This window comes from Thermobia domestica, chromosome 13 (assembly GCF_964235325.1).
Source record: "Thermobia domestica chromosome 13, izTheDome1.hap1.1, whole genome shotgun sequence".
Taxonomy (NCBI): domain Eukaryota; kingdom Metazoa; phylum Arthropoda; class Insecta; order Zygentoma; family Lepismatidae; genus Thermobia; species Thermobia domestica.
The window spans coordinates 175,003,120-175,019,276 of NC_137466.1; the positions used below are offsets into that span (position 1 = coordinate 175,003,120).

Genomic DNA, 16,157 nt, shown 5'->3' on the forward strand with positions numbered 1-16,157 from the left:
TCCCTTTTATGGGTAAGATGAGTGGTTTGGTACCTTGAATTTGATTGGTTGATAGAGGTCACGTGATCTTAAGCCCCTGTGACTTTTGAAATTTGTTCCCTTTTTACGAGTAAGATGAGTGCTTTGGTACCTCGATTCTGATTGGCCGACAGAGGTCACATGATCTTAGACCCCCCACACACCCCATGAGTGAAATATAGAGCAATATGTCGGTGATCACCCTAGACCTGGATTTTTTTTTTAATGGTTATCCTTAAAGTTCCCATGAAGGGTTCAACCTCCTCCTTAAATAACCCTTTTATGGTATGATATTGTACTGAAGTTTACATTAAATATTATCGTTCTCTCTTTGACAGATAAGATGATTCTTACCTTGATGGAGATCCTGTCCTTGAATTAGTAGCCTATGTCTCTGGAAGTAACAATGGTGAAAGAGGGGTGTTGCTTGTAGATTTCTTATAACACATTGTTGTGAGTTTAAGCGATTTATTGCTCAGTAAGCGCTTCATTAATGGAAACAGTGTTGCCAGATTTTTTACCTAAACTGCTCCGATTCTTTTCGAAACGGTTCCGCAGAGTGCAAGAAATTTTAAACGAAAAAATTTTTCGAACTAAAAAATTTCAAAACTAAAAAAATTTTCAAACAAAAAAATTTTCGAACTAAAAAATTTTGAAACAAAAAAAAGTTTCAAACAAAAGATTTTCGAACCCAAAAAAAATTTCGAACTAAAAAAATTGAAACAAAATTTTGTCGAACTAAAACATTTTTTAAAAACAAAAGTTTCGAACTAAAGATGTAAATCACATCTAAAAATTTTCAAATCAAACTTTTTATCGAACTAAACTTTTAAAATTTTCGAACTAGAAATTTAAACCAAGTTTTAGAAAAATCCTAAGAAATGTTTCTCCAGGAATCGAACTCAGGTCTTTCAAACCAAAGATGTGTATGCTAACCGCTTAAATGAATTCGGTTTTAATCGATCTTGGTGGGTTTCGAACCATGGTCCTTGAAAAGGATACACATATACTTTAAGAAAATAAATCTGACAGTGTAACGCTTCGCAAATCAAACTTTTTATCGAACTAAACTTTTAAAATTTTCGAACTAGAAATTGAAACAAGTTTTAGAAAAATCCTAAGAAATGTTTCTCCAGGAATCGAACTCAGGTCTTTCAAACCAAAGATGTGTATGCTAACCGCTTAGCTATGAATGAATTCGGATTTAATCATGCTTGGTGGGTTTCGAACCATGGTCCTTGAAAAGGATACACATACACTTTAAGAAAATAAATCTGACAGTGTAACGCTTCCGTTCGTGGATTAAAATAAAATGCTGATAGACTTCTTTGTGTGACGACATAGAAGCACATATGATTGAAAAATGCAAACGTCAGCGGATCGCATTACTTTTGTTTTACTACGAACGTGTCAGCATGATTCATGGAAAAAAAGCAAACATTGACATTCACGTGTGGAATATGAGGAAAATGAAATGTCGTCACAGTTACGACATGTAGTGACATGATCCTGGCAGAAGGGAATTGGCATCGAAATTGCGATACTAGATGTTGTAACTATTGAGAAACGTGAATGACGTCACGATCGATTGTTACACATCGTTTTGGTTCGTGATTCATGACAAAAGCAGCGAGCGTTTTGATTGGTTCGTTGTGATGTCATTTTATAAATTTCCTCGTTTCTGATTGGCTGACGGTGACATCGTTTTCGCAGCGACCTAAATAAAAATCTAAATTTCATTTTTCAAATCCTACATCGCTCTCAACTAGCGAGTGAAGAAGATCTCCTTTTAAAAGTGTTTTCATTTAAGCTTCATTGCACCGACTTTTTATTCATTGAATTGAGGTAAGTTCAGTGAGATTTTATTTGTCACCCAAGATTCGAAAATCATTTGTGGGCGGATCACGAATACACTGTTTTACTTTTAGTACGAAATATTTAGACTATGAAGAAATTAGTGGAATGGGAAAGTGGGAGTACGAATCAGGAACCTCCACACATTAAAAGTAAGCACGATAAATGATATGGTTTAGCGTCCCTTCAGCTTAATGTTGAATGTGAACTCCCGTCGGGAATTGAACCATGGCCAGAAAAATGTGTGCGCTTAGTTTTGAAAAGAATGCATTAGAAAATTTTAGAAACTATGTCTGAGAATAATATGGTTCGATTCCCTTTAAAAGCATTAGCGACCCCTTCAGCTTAACGTGATATTCGAGCAACCACCCCGGGATTGAACCAAGGCCAGAGGCGTGTACGTCAACCATTTAGCTTAGTTTTGAAAAGAATGTATGATAACGCATGAGAATATTAAATTTCAGAAAAGACTTGACAGCGATCCGATGTGGGAAAGCAAACCCACCGAGGATTGAACCAGGACCTTCCACGTTAGAAGCATGTACGCTAACCACTTAGCCACGAGTGCATGAATATGTGGTTAAAAAGATTTACGCTATACAGATTTTGTTTTGACAATTACGTATGTGTTACGTTAACGGTTGGTGAATCTCTTCAACTTGCAAACGCATCATTTAAAGGTCGTTGTGAGTAGAAAAAATGCTTACGCGTACTTTATCACATCTCAGTACTGTTGAAACATTCATTCATTCATGCATTCTTTTTTATCACTATAGAATGGTAGGTCAGTTACATGCTACAGCAATAAAACACACATTTCAGTAACATAATTATTTTTAAAAAAACTTTGATTTCTAGTACATGTGCTTTCATAATGAGATTCTGAACGTCACCGCCAGGGGAATCAAACTCAGGACCTTTACATGAATTGCTTAGTTAATTATTTATCATGAATGTTATGATTTCCTGGGCTAAGCGGTTAGCATACGTACCTTTGGCGTGGGAGACCAGGGTTCGATTCCCGGCGGGAGCTCATGTGGTTCGGATTCCACGTTAATCAGTAGGTCCACGTCTCATATAGCCTCGCTGCTGAAAGGGACGCTAAACTAAAAATCAAAAAATCAACTCAAATTCACACTGCTCAATTCCTTTTTTCCCATTACATATTTGTTTTACCGTACCTGTTTGTTGTTTTCATTTTTTAATCATGGCCGAATCGGGTTTTACTGTTCGCAAAGAAATCACTCGACATTATAGACGATTTATGTACGTTTATGTATTATGAGGTGTACGTCAACCATTTAGCTTAGTTTTGAAAAGAATGTATGATAACGCGTGAGAATATTAAATTACAGAAAAGGCTTGACATGCCCCTGACGTGGAAAGCAAACCCACCGAGGCTTGAACCAGGACCTTCCACGTCCGAACCATGTACGCTAACCGCTTAGTCACAATAATAATAAAAAAATACGCTATACAGATTTTGTTTCGACAATTACGTATGTGTATCGTTAATGCTCGATGAATCTCTTCAACTTGCAAACGCATCATTTAAAGGTCGTTGTGAGTGAAAAAAAAAAAATGCTGACGCGTGCTTTGTCACATCTCAGCACTGATGAAACATTCATTCATTTCATGCATTCTTTTTATCACTATAGAATGGTAGGTCAGTTAAATGCCGATGTAGTGCTCTCGAGTTTGACAGCAATAAAACACTCATTTCAGTAACATAATTATTTTTTAAAAAAACTTTGATTTCTAGTACATATGCTTTCATAATGAGATTCTGAACGTCACCGCCAGGAATCAAACTCAGGACCTTTACATGAATTGTTTAGTTAAGAATTTATCATAAACGTTATGATTTCCTGTTTATCAGGTGATTAAGATTTTTCTTTCTTCTTTTCTTTTGTAGTAAATTCACGCTGCTCAATTCCTTTTTCCCATTACATATTTGTTTTACCGTAATTGTACCTGTTTGTTTGTTTTCTCCTTTCATTAACCATGGCCGAATCGGGTTTTACTGTTCGCAATGAAATCACGCGTCATTATAGACGATTTAACATCGAGGGCAGAATGCTCGAAGTTCAATTCAACGCACCGCCCGTAGGAACCGATATCATACAGTATGTACATAACAGTTTCCAAGCAATGCTGGACCATTTGTTAGCCAATGTCGACGATGAGGCGATGGTTGGTTTATCAGTAATATCGCCACGCAACACGAATAAACCATTTTGGGTGAGTTTTCGCCAAGCCCGAAACTTGACACTGGAAACGATGTGGGCCTCCTTTGAAAGAGTGTTACAAAGTAACAATGCATTTCTCCTGCACGAGCCATTCACCGTGCATTTTCATCGTGTCGATATTCCACGTGGCTATGGTGGTTTGCGGCAAGGAGTACTTCAAAATGAAGAATTGTTACGTTGCAAACGAGGGATTGTACGTGTACAAAATCAAGACTCAAGGTGCCTGGCGTACGCCATTGTTATTGCTATTGGTCTGAAGGCATACAAGAATGTAGATGTGCAACGTTATAAGCAGTATAAGCGTCAATCGAAATATGTTGTGGATCAAGAAGTCGATGCGCTATGTGCAAATGCAAGAGTCAATTTGGATCATGGTGCCAGTGTAAATGAAATACGACAATTCCAGGCATACCTTAAAGAATATAAAATTACTGTGTATACCAGTTTCACAGGCCGTGATATCATGTACGAGGGGCCCAACGACGAAAATCGCACTCCCATAAATTTGATTTGTTTGGCTGGTCATTTTGACATCATCCAATCCTTAACTGCTTGTTTTGCAACCAAGTTCTACTGTGAGGCGTGCCATAAAAAATATAGTGAACGTAACAGACATGTAAAAAATTGTCCTGTAACATGCTCCAAATGTTTACAGAGACCTCTATGCGACAAGACTCAAACACCGATATTATGCAACGACTGCAATCGTCAATTTTACGGCGAAGAATGTTTTAACAATCATCGTAATGCTCCATATCATCAAGGGGAACCTGTATGCAAAATGGTGAAGCAATGTACTAGATGTTACAGAGTATATTCTTTTGTGCATACAGGACAACGACTTCATAATTGCAATGAGATCTTTTGCAATGTTTGTAAGAAGATTGTTCCAGGATCCCATCAATGTTTTATGCTTCCTGATCGACAATGCTTGAAACCTGGTGTTCCTTCACTCATGCACGCAAAGAAAGCCTTGTTGATATTCTATGATATAGAATCTATGCAGGACACGAATATTGGCGATAATACGTATGTACACATTCCAAATTTATTGGTTGCACAACAAGTATGTTATGCATGTGTTGAAAACGATAATATCCAGCAGTCTTGCAGTACGTGTGGTCAGCGCCAGCATATTTTCCAAGGAGAGGATCCAGTTTATAATTTTCTCCAGTACTTGCGGGAACGTCGTCCCAATATAAATAGGATTTTCTGTGTCGCGCACAACGCTAAGGGATACGATGGACATTTCATCCTAAAGGCTATGGTAGAACAATGCCAATGGAGACCTGACGTCATATTAAATGGGACCAAGATACTGAGTTTAACGTTGAATAATCTGACGTTCATTGACTCGTTGAACTTCCTACCTATGGCATTAAGTAAATTGTCAAAAGCGTTCAATTTACACACAACCAAAGGCTACTTCCCGCATTTCTTCAACACCAAGGAGAATCAATCGTATATTGGATCACTTCCAGAAACAAAGTATTATGGTGCAGATGAAATGGCCGTCGAAGACAGGAACAAGTTCATGCAGTGGTACAACGATCATCGTAATGACACGTTTGATTTTCAGAAAGAAATTCTCAAGTATTGTATTCAAGATGTCAATGTACTGCGACAAGCATGCGTTTCGTTTATGACGTCATTTGAAACAGAAACCAAAGTGAATCCCTTCTTGGAGACGATCACGATTGCCAGTGCTTCCAATTTAGTATTTCGCCGGAATTTCCTTAAACCCAACACCATTGGAATTCTACCGGCACATGGCTATCGATGGAGAAGTACCCAATCGATCGCTGCAATGCAATGGCTGGCCTACATTGAAAAAACCGAAGAAAAACAAATCTTACATGCGGCCCGACAAAAAGAAGTGTTTATTGCGGGATTCCATGTTGATGGTTACTACCAAGATCCTGAGACGTTAGAGGAGCACGTCTACGAGCATGCCGGCTGCTTTTACCACGGGTGTAAAGTATGTTTTACTACAGGCCGTAATCAGCCCATCTACAGCAATCCAGAAGACACCATGGAATTCCGTTATGAACGAACGCAACGCAAAAATGCAAGACTGCGTGAATTGGGGTACATTGTACATGAAATGTGGGAGTGCGAATTTAATCAGTTCTTAAAACAAAATCCTGCAATGGCGACGTATCTGAAGAATCACCCGTACATGAACCGCAGACCATTAAATCCAAGAGATAGCTTTTTTGGAGGAAGGACCAATTGCGTGAAATTGTACCACCAAGTCGATGAAAAAGCGGGGGAAGTAATAAAATATTTCGATATTGTCTCGCTTTATCCTTATGTAAATAAGTGTGCTAAATACCCTGTAGGCCATCCACGAATTTATCTACAGGGTGATGAAAATATACCACCAATAAATAAAGTCAATGGTCTAATCAAAATGTCGATATTACCAAGTCGCCATCTTTATCATGGTCTCCTGCCTTACCGATGTAACAAGAAACTACTCTTTCCACTGTGTGCTGCGTGTGCCGAAGAAATGAACCCAGACCCTACAGCAACGTGTACGCACAACGATCAGGAGCGATGCCTCACTGGAACATGGGTATCATATGAAATCCAGAAAGCAATAGAATTAGGATATCAACCAGTGGAAATTTTTGAAATTTGGGATTATGACATTGAACAATATGATCCCATCACGAAAACAGGTGGCTTGTTCACGGAATACATCAATACGTTTTTGAAATCAAAAATGGAAGCGTCTGGCTGGCCTAGTTCCTGTGTGACCGAAGAAGACAAATCAAAATTCATACAAACCGTCCTGGAGCGTGAAGGTATTGCATTGGATCCGTCCAAAATTGAAAATAATCCTGCACGAAGAAGTTTATCTAAGCTTTGTTTGAACTCATTATGGGGAAAGCTTTGCCAAAGATCAAACTTTAGCCAGACCACAATTATTGACCGGCCGGAAGAATTTTATGAAAAACTCACTTCCCCCGACATTAAACTCCATCAAATTGTACCCATCAATGATACGATGTTGTATGCGTTCTGGGAGTACAATGAACATGTGCCTGTTCAAAACCGAAACACCAATGTCGTGTTAGGTGCATTTACAACATGTCAGGCACGTCTGGAACTGTACAAGTACCTGGAAATGTTGCAGGAACGTGTTTTATATTTCGACACGGATTCTGTAATATTTACGGAGAAGCCCGGGGAGCCAACCATTGAACCTTCTACGTACTTGGGATGCTTATCGGACGAGATGGAGTCTTACGGACCACGAGCATACATCAAGACATTTGTCAGTGGAGGACCAAAAAATTACAGCCTAGAAATATACAATCCGGATACCAACGTCACCAGTTACATATGCAAAATTAGAGGATTTACATTAAATTACAATGCAGGACAGCAATTAAATTTCAATACGCTAAAAGAAATGATTACAAATCAATGCCGTGGACAAGTCACCATCACTATCCCCCATAAGATATGCAGGACCAAAGACCATACCATCGTCACACGAAAGGAAGAAAAAATGTACAGTATCCAGTACACAAAACGTCGATTTAAAGAATTCAATTCTTATGATACGGTTCCGTACGGGTACGTTAAAAAACAGAAGATGGAACTGGAAAAAGAAGATGAAGAAGAAAAAACTGTAAACACCCAATAAGGCCGCCATTTCCTTTTTCCTTTTCCTTTTCTTCTTTCCCTTCCTTAACCACAAAGCAGTAACACCAAGAAGAAAAATGAAGTACCCACAAGAGTTCATAAACCATCAACAACACCATCAGTGGAAGAAAATGCAGTCATCTCGTACCGAAGGAGGAACCTTGACCATAAAGGAGCAACACCTAGAAAAATGCAGTACCCAGAAGAGTTCATAAACCACCAACACAACCATCAGTGGATGAAATGGTGTCATCTCGTACCCGAGGAGGAAGATGAGCCTAAACAGATCCATCATTTACGAGTAAGTTTTATTTCTCTCTTATCAATATTGACTCGTTTTTATTGTTTCAAAAAAAAAAGAAATTCATAAAGTAATCCATTGTTTCTTCTTTTTCTTTACAGGATACGTCTACAAGATTCGAAGATGATGACGCATCCAAAATATTCATTAATTAGATCCTGCATTTATTATGTTAATAAAATTGTATAAGAAGAGCACATACCTTTCGTTAAAATACAACAAGTTGAAAAAAAAATATGTTTTATTATTCCTTGAAACCCTGAACACTTGTTTTCAAATCATGGTAATCTTGAAAATTTAAGGTGAAAAATATATCCAAGATTTGGTTTACATGATTTTGTTCGAAAAATTAATTAAAGAATTTTTAGTGTCCAAAATTTGGTTTTTTAATTAGTTCAAAAAAATGATTTGAAAATATTCAAATGTTGTTTCATGAATCATGCTGACACGTTCGTAGTAAAACAAAAGTAATACGATACAACATCGGCTGACGCTTGCATTTAAATCACATGTGCGAACACACAAAAAAGTCTATCAGCATTTTATCTTAATCCACGTTACACTGCCAATTTATTTTCTTAAAGTATAAGTGTATTCTTTTCAAGGATCATGGTTCGAAACCCACCAAGATCGATTAAAACCGAATTCATTTAAGCGGTTAGCATACACATCTTTGGTTTGAAAGACCTGAGTTCGATTCCTGAAAAAACATTTCTTAGGATTTTTTCTTAAACTTGGTTTAAATTTCTAGTTCGAAAATTTTAAAAGTTTAGTTCGATAAAAAGTTTGATTTGAAATTTTTTTAGATGTGATTTACATCTTTAGTTCGAAACTTTTGTTTTTAAAAAATGTTTTACTTCGACAAAATTTTGTTTCAATTTTTTTTTAGTTCGAAATTTTTTTTTGGGTTCGAAAATTTTTTGTTTGAAACTTTTTTTTTGTTTCAAAATTTTTAGTTCGAAAATTTTTTGTTTGAAACTTTTTTTTGTTTCAAAATTTTTAGTTCGAAAATTTTTTGTTTGAAAATTTTTGTTTAAAATTTTTTAGTTTTGAAATTTTTTTAGTTCGAAAAATTTTTAGTTTAAAATTTCTTGCACTCTGCCGGAACCGTTTCGAAAAGAATCGGAGCAGTTTAGGTAAGAAAAAATCTGGCAACACTGTTTCCATTAATGAAGCGCTTACTGAGCGTTTAAAAAAAATCGCTTAAACTCACAACAATGTGTTATAAGAAATCTACAAGCGACAAGGATTCCCCCCCCCTCCCGCTGGTAATCATCTTATCTGTCAAAGACAAGGATAATATTTAAGGTAAACTTCAGTACAATATCATGATACCAAAAAGGTTATTTAAGAGGAGGCTGAACCCTCCATGGGAACTTTAAGGTACCAAAAAGGTATCTTTAAGGTATCAACCAATCAGCATCGTGGTACCAAAGCATTCATCTTACCCGTAAAAGGGAACGAATTTTCAAATATCCCAGGGTCTAAGATCACGTGACAGCTGTCAACCAATCAGAATGAGGTATCAAAGTACTCATCTTACCCGTAAAAGGGAACAAATTTCAAAAATCCATGTCATAAAAGAGAATGAGGGATTTCCCCGCGGGGTGACTCATGACGTCATACCACGTGACCTGAAAGTTTGAATTTCCCGCGTGGGCGGGGCCTAACGTCACGTGACTTCTCTCAGCCAATCAGAATCGAGGTACCAAAGCACTCATCTTAGCCGTAAAAGGGAACGAAGTTCAAAAATCCCGGTCGTAAAAGAGAGTGAGGATGAGTCATTCGGCCATACGGGGACCACTACTACTTTTGTTTAAAAAGAACAATCCCTTATTGACCATAAGAACATATTAGTCCGAGACCATGAGTAGGTAATTTTAAAGTGATCAACTTGCGATGACAATATTTGGAACCTATATGTCAGCTCTAGCCTAAAAAGCTCAAAAAATGTTTTTCTCTTGCCTACAATTCTTATAGTACCGAAAAGATTTAAGTTATGGTTTAAGAAGGGAACAAGAAAGCAGGACCTATGTTATCTCAGTTGAACATTTTTTTTTCGAAAAAATATCTTGTGACTAGAAATAGTGTAGAAAATTTTCTTTCCTTCTTGTCAAATCACGTTTCGGAAGAGATAAGTAAAAAGTCAGTCGCAATGTCCTCCCTGTCAGTTTCAGTTTGGAGACTCATGATTACAAGATTAAGACAATATTGTTCTTCTATATTACAGTTTCTTAATTAAATAAACTACAATTTGCAGTAATATAAGAAAGGACATTATACGACATAATGAGAATAATTTCGTCAGGAAATTATGGGATGCGCACGGTAAAAGCGCAATCAACATGAATGTCGTTTGGACAAAAAAAAAAAAAAAATAGATAAAAGCTCTATCATTTTCAAATAAATGTAAGTTGCTAAGGCAAACCATGACACGCAACGTAAACAAATAAACTTTACGCTTGGCGACCGAAATTTGCGATGTTGTTTTACCAGCGATGTTTTAAAACTTTGATTTTTATACATAAAAATTCTGTTGCATTTTTAGAAAACAGCAAATAAACATAGTAACACACAAATATAGATAGGAATAAAGTGTTCACAGAATACTTTAAAATAAACAAGGAAACATTTGAAACAGACATAAAAACAAGCTGTTCAAACGAAAAAGAAACAAAACATATGTTGCTACTGCATTACGACGATATGTCATGTGTTATTACCAGTTAATGATGCTAAATACTTACGGTTTGAAGAAGTAGGAGAAGACGAGCCACCTCTATACCAATTAAATGGATGCATATCAAGTTTTCATTCCTATTCTACGCCTTGTTTTCACTAGTTGCACCTTAGCGGGCTTTTCTCATCATGGCGACTTGAACCACTTGAGGTGAGAATCGATACTTGCGCGATGACGAACCGCCAACGCTCGATCCTGTTATTTGCTTTTTTCTCTTTCTTTTTTTTTCGTTATTTCACCCGGAAATGTGGCCAAGTTAGGAGAAACTTCACGTTTTATGACGATAGTTTAGACGCAAGTTTGTTTAATCGTTCAGAATGAAGCAAGATGGCCTATACAAACAGTTCTCGCTTTAAAAGCAAATAAACTTCTTTTGTATGTGTACATTGTACTAAACTATCCATTGAGACTGCTCGTTTTTGATTGAGTGTTGCTTTATACCTATGTTATTCACAACTTGCAGTTTTAACCGGAGAACTCTTAAATTCTTTTGTTTATACAATATATACTATATATATATATATATATATATATATATATATATATATATATATATATATATATATATATATATATATATATATATATATATACGAGCGTATATATCACTCATGAAGTATAGAACGAACCCACCTATTCTCCAATTCTCGGATTCAATCCTAAACAAAAGAAACAGAAGATACTTTACAGGAACTATAGGAACATATTTCTCTGATACGATAGGATACTTTAAGACATATTACATAATAGGATAATTTACAGATATTATCAAAAACATGTCCAGATAATTATAATCCCATTGGAAGCTTTTCATAACTTAAGAGGAAGCAGGAGTAGATACAGTAGGATATGGATTACGAGCTTTAACATGGCCAAAAACACTCTTTATTATAAATCTCAGATCGATGAGGTTACAAACACACACACACACACACACACACACACACATATATATATATATATATATATATATATATATATATATATATATATATATATATATGGGTTGACAAAATATCTAAAAACACTTCATACAGGACACGTAAGTTTGGGTCTCCACTGTACAACGCGTGTTGCGATTGCCGATCGTTTTTTGTTTTCAATGTGTCATGTGGATCTCCCTCTTCCGTCAGCAGTAACCCGTTCACCTGTGAGTGTCGTGGTGTGAAAGGGGTGCGGTAAAATGGGCGACCTGACAGACTTCCAAAGAGGCATGATTGTTGGTGCCTGTCTCATTAGAGCTTCAGCGGCAACGGTGGCAAACATTGTGGGGGTATCAAAAGGCACTGTGTCCAATGTCACGAGGACATACACAATTCATGGGCAAACGACGTCTGCAAAGCACAACAGTGGTCGAAAGACAATCCTGTCAGATAGGGACCGGAAGGAATTAAAACGGATTGTAGCAGCTAAAAAGAAGACCACTGCAATGAAAATTATGTCTGAACTCAATTCCGGCCTACAGAACCCGGTTTCAACGAAAACAGTGCGATGGGAACTTCATAAAATGTAAATTCATGGCAGGGCCGCTATCGCCAAACCCCCTAGTCACAGCAGTAAATGCGAAGAGGCGTATCCAGTGGTGCAAGGACCACAAGGCGTGGACTCATGAGCAGTGGAAATACGTAATGTGGTCCAATGAATCGACCTTCACCTTGTTTCCAACAACCGGTCGTGTTTACGTATGGAGAACACCGTCACAGGCTTATGATACAGACTATCTGCTCCCAACTGTAAAGCATGGGGGTGGTTCTGTTACAGTATGAGCAGTGATATCGTGGTTTTCTGCAGGTCACATCATATCCTTGCATGGAATGATGAGTGCTAAGGCGTATGAAGCCATTTTGGGGGACCAGATTCTACACATGGCCCAAATATTGTTCCCTGATGGTGATGGCATCTACCAAGATGATTTGGCACCCTGACACGGTGCAAAGACGGTGAAATCATGGTTTGAGGAGCATGACCAGGAGCTATCACACCTCCCCTGGGTCCCACAATCACCAGATCTGAAGATCATTGAGCCATTGTGGTCTGAGTTATAAAGGCGTGCTCGGTCTCATTACCCTCCACCAGCATCCCTTAAGGAACTGAAGCATGTTTTGGAGGAACAATTGTACAAAATTCCACACCACAATTTAGGAGCTGTATACGTCCATTCCACGTCGGATTCAAGCTGTTTTGGACGCAAAAGGAGGCCCCACACCATACTAGGTATGATTTTCAAACTTTTGCAAACGTTTTATATTTTTTGTTCAACCCCTATAATATATATATATATATATATATATATATATATATATATATATATATATATATATCAGCCGAAATACCCATTCTTTGCATGGGTTAGATTAAATATCTATGTAAACAAACTGAACAACGAAAGGAAATAAAATCAGCCATTTTCTACTACTTTTACATGTCCGGAAAACGGCCCCCTGAGACCCCCTGGTTCGAATTTTGAAAAAATAGAACTCTTCCTCTTGGTCTGGGGCCTGGACCAAGGTACCCGTGACGAAAATTTGATAACTCTCGGTCCACTCGTCTGGTCTCCAAGCCGCACAGGCAAAAACTATATCTATCTATCTATCTATCTATCTATCTATCTATCTATATATATATATATATATATATATATATATATATATATATATATATATATATATACCCGGTGTATGAAAAAAGTCCGGAGCCGCAGGGTAACTCCGTTATTAGTAAAGATGCGAATAAATGGGAAGAGAGGATTGGTGGAAATGGTGGTTTTTAATCTAAAATGACATGGGGAACGTGACATTGTTGTGCGTGAGGGACTCTTGAATATCTCAAATCCATTTCCCAATTTATACTGTAGTACAGTACTATTAGTAACCAGGGGACTGTCTACTGAACTGGCAACGTTGCTTTTTTATTTAATATAGGGCGCCTTACCAATGTGAACCCAAACAACTGGTGCAATTAAGAAAAAATCATCATATTAGACTGAAAAACACCTATTTTCAATAACTTTGCTGTCTTTCTATTTCAAGTGTGCCCCTGCTGGCGCTGCTGTCGAAGTGTGTTTTTCCGTACCTCCCTTAAAACAGAAGGTACAAGTTGCGCTGGCTGAGATTCTGCTATAATTTCATGCGGACAGGGTTGCCACATTGAAGTATTTTATGGGTTTCGCTGTGCATTGTCTTGTTAGTCATTCTAAGTAGCCTACAATCTTCACTCGACAAAACCAAACGACTGAATAATAAATCGGCAACACATCCGAGGTCATTCAGATCTTTTCCCAAAGCAAAGAGGTCTTCTCCGTAAAAAAAAAAGCGGCGGGGGTGGAGCTGAAGTATGTTTCCCATATTTTCCGAGGGCACACTTGAAATAGAAGCTCTCTAATACTGGAGTTGCCTTATGGCCCAGGACTTTTGCTATACTGGTTACATATATAAATGGCACAATTGCTCAGTGTACCGACAGATGCATTATTGCACGGATCCATATACAGTGTAGTCCCGATTATTCGAGTTTCGAATAACCGAGTTTCGGTGTTATCCGAGCTTACTCCAAACAAACAAACAAAAAGTTAAGAACTAATCCAGTTCCAACGAGCAGCAATCTGCAGGCTTTTGTTTCAGCAAGACAGCAAACAAAGCTAGCGTAAAGATAACGATTGCACCCACTTTGCCACAATTAAACGATCGAGCTTTAATTGTTGCGCATCTTGAGTTTCAGTTTGAGAAGGCACTGTTCTAGGTCGAACAGCAAGATAACACGGCACGAGCTGACATTATGACGTTGCTACGTCTGTGCAACATAGCGACCAAAAACGAGACAGTTTGCTTAATAAAGCAGAAGACTATGAAATACTTTTTTAAATATGTGTATGCTAAACAGTATCTTATTTTTATTGTGTTTTACTTATGTACGTATCAATATCAAACTGCATTTTATTTACTGTATTATTGCTCATTATTTATGTATGTATGTATAATTATATGTACTGTATCGTATGTCCAATAAAAATAATAAATACAGTAATAATAAATAATAACCTAATAAGGAGAAATAATCAATAAACAACAACAATAAATACTGTCATCTGTGTTAACCGACTTTTTGCTTATCCGAGTTAGGTCTGGTCCACATTAGCTCGGATAATCGGAACTCTACTGTAGTTATAAAATTTACAGAAGAAATTTGTAATATTTTAATAGGCCAGTGTGTAAATAAACGAAATAAGTTGTGTTCTTACTTATGACATACGTATCTACGTAGAAATACATTAACGAAATTCCAATCTATTAAGGATACCTCTATAAGGGAGCCATTAACCGCAATAGACCTATACAAAATGAAGTGGGGTAAAGTATCCGAAGACAAAATGTCAACTCATGATGCGCAACCAGTAATGAGTTTATATTTTCTCCGGGGGTGAAGGGTGGACTTCAATGACTAGGGGGTGAAAAGTAGTACTATTAGTAGTAGCTGGAAATCTACATTAGCACGATAGGATATATGGTGGCGGGGAGAATTTTCTGGCTCTGAGGAAGAACCCTCCAGCCACACCCTAAAATTATCACTGTGCGCAATCATAGAAATGTCCGATGGGATTGGATTTAACTTTAGTGTCCCGTTCAGCAGCGAAGCTATATGAGACGTGGACTTACAGCTTAATGTGGGATTCGAACCACATGAGCTTCCGCCGGGAACCGAACCCGAGTCTGTCACACCAAAAGCAGAACCTTATCCACATAGCCACGAGAGAGCTCTAGAAGTGACCGAGAGTTAAGGGATCTATGCATCTGTGAAATTTATGTAACTAATGTGTTATGTTATTTTAGAACATTAATGTGCAAGCAATGAAAACATATTGGGATATTACCTCTAACGTCAACAATATGATGATAAAGAAGAGATGCAAATAATATGCTGCCTTAAAGGTAAAGTCCCCTGCACACTAATTTTTATTTTATACATATAATAGTTTTCTTCGCTTAATTTTAGGTTTTTTAAAAACATATATATATATTTTTTTTGGATATTTCGAATTTTGAATAATTCGAATTTACTTCGTGTCCCGTTGGACTTAGAATTAATAGAAAATGAAATGATTTTTTTAAGTTTTGCGTCCCACGGTTATGCCGGTTAGGCGAAAGGAGACGGTGATGATGAGAGATGAATGAAATGGTGGAATGATGAAAGTGGGAGGAAACGGGAGAACCCCGAGGGAACCCAAGCACACGGTGGCCTGCTAAAAGATGATTATGGGTAGTACGTATTGTATTCAGACTTCTTTTCTTCTTGGAGAAGTATTTTCAAGTCAGTGAAGTAGTATTACAAAAATCTGAGGGGA

General features: G+C 37.3%; 2 protein-coding genes across 5 annotated transcripts in view; one reads left to right on the forward strand and one right to left on the reverse strand.

Moving 5' to 3' along the window:
- Positions 1-16,157, reverse strand: part of LOC145668771 (putative ubiquitin carboxyl-terminal hydrolase MINDY-4) — a 174,507-nt gene that overhangs the window by 112,108 nt on the left and 46,242 nt on the right. Inside the window, exon 1 of one of the 4 annotated variants that reach the window (XM_081736930.1) lies at positions 10,827-11,049. The exons of the other annotated variants lie outside the window; for them this stretch is intronic. Coding sequence (XP_081593056.1) covers positions 10,827-10,881 — 55 coding nt within the window. The 5' untranslated portion in view covers positions 10,882-11,049. Of the gene's footprint in view, positions 1-10,826; positions 11,050-16,157 lie in introns of those variants that run through there. 4 annotated transcript variants of the gene reach the window in all.
- LOC145669074 (uncharacterized) lies at positions 1,283-7,827 on the forward strand. The gene is made up of 3 exons (XM_081737431.1): positions 1,283-1,863; positions 3,788-5,443; positions 7,781-7,827. Exons 2-3 carry the CDS (start codon positions 3,877-3,879, stop codon positions 7,825-7,827), a joined length of 1,614 nt encoding a protein of 537 aa, XP_081593557.1. The 5' UTR covers positions 1,283-1,863; positions 3,788-3,876.

Bases quoted from the DNA above. Each gene is read 5' to 3' on its own strand.
- LOC145669074 (XM_081737431.1), top strand. From the start codon at position 3,877: ATGGCCGAATCGGGTTTTACTGTTCGCAATGAAATCACGCGTCATTAT. The intron at 5,444-7,780 runs GTTTAACGTTGA...ACACCCAATAAG, and splicing joins AAATGGGACCAAGATACTGA to GCCGCCATTTCCTTTTTCCT.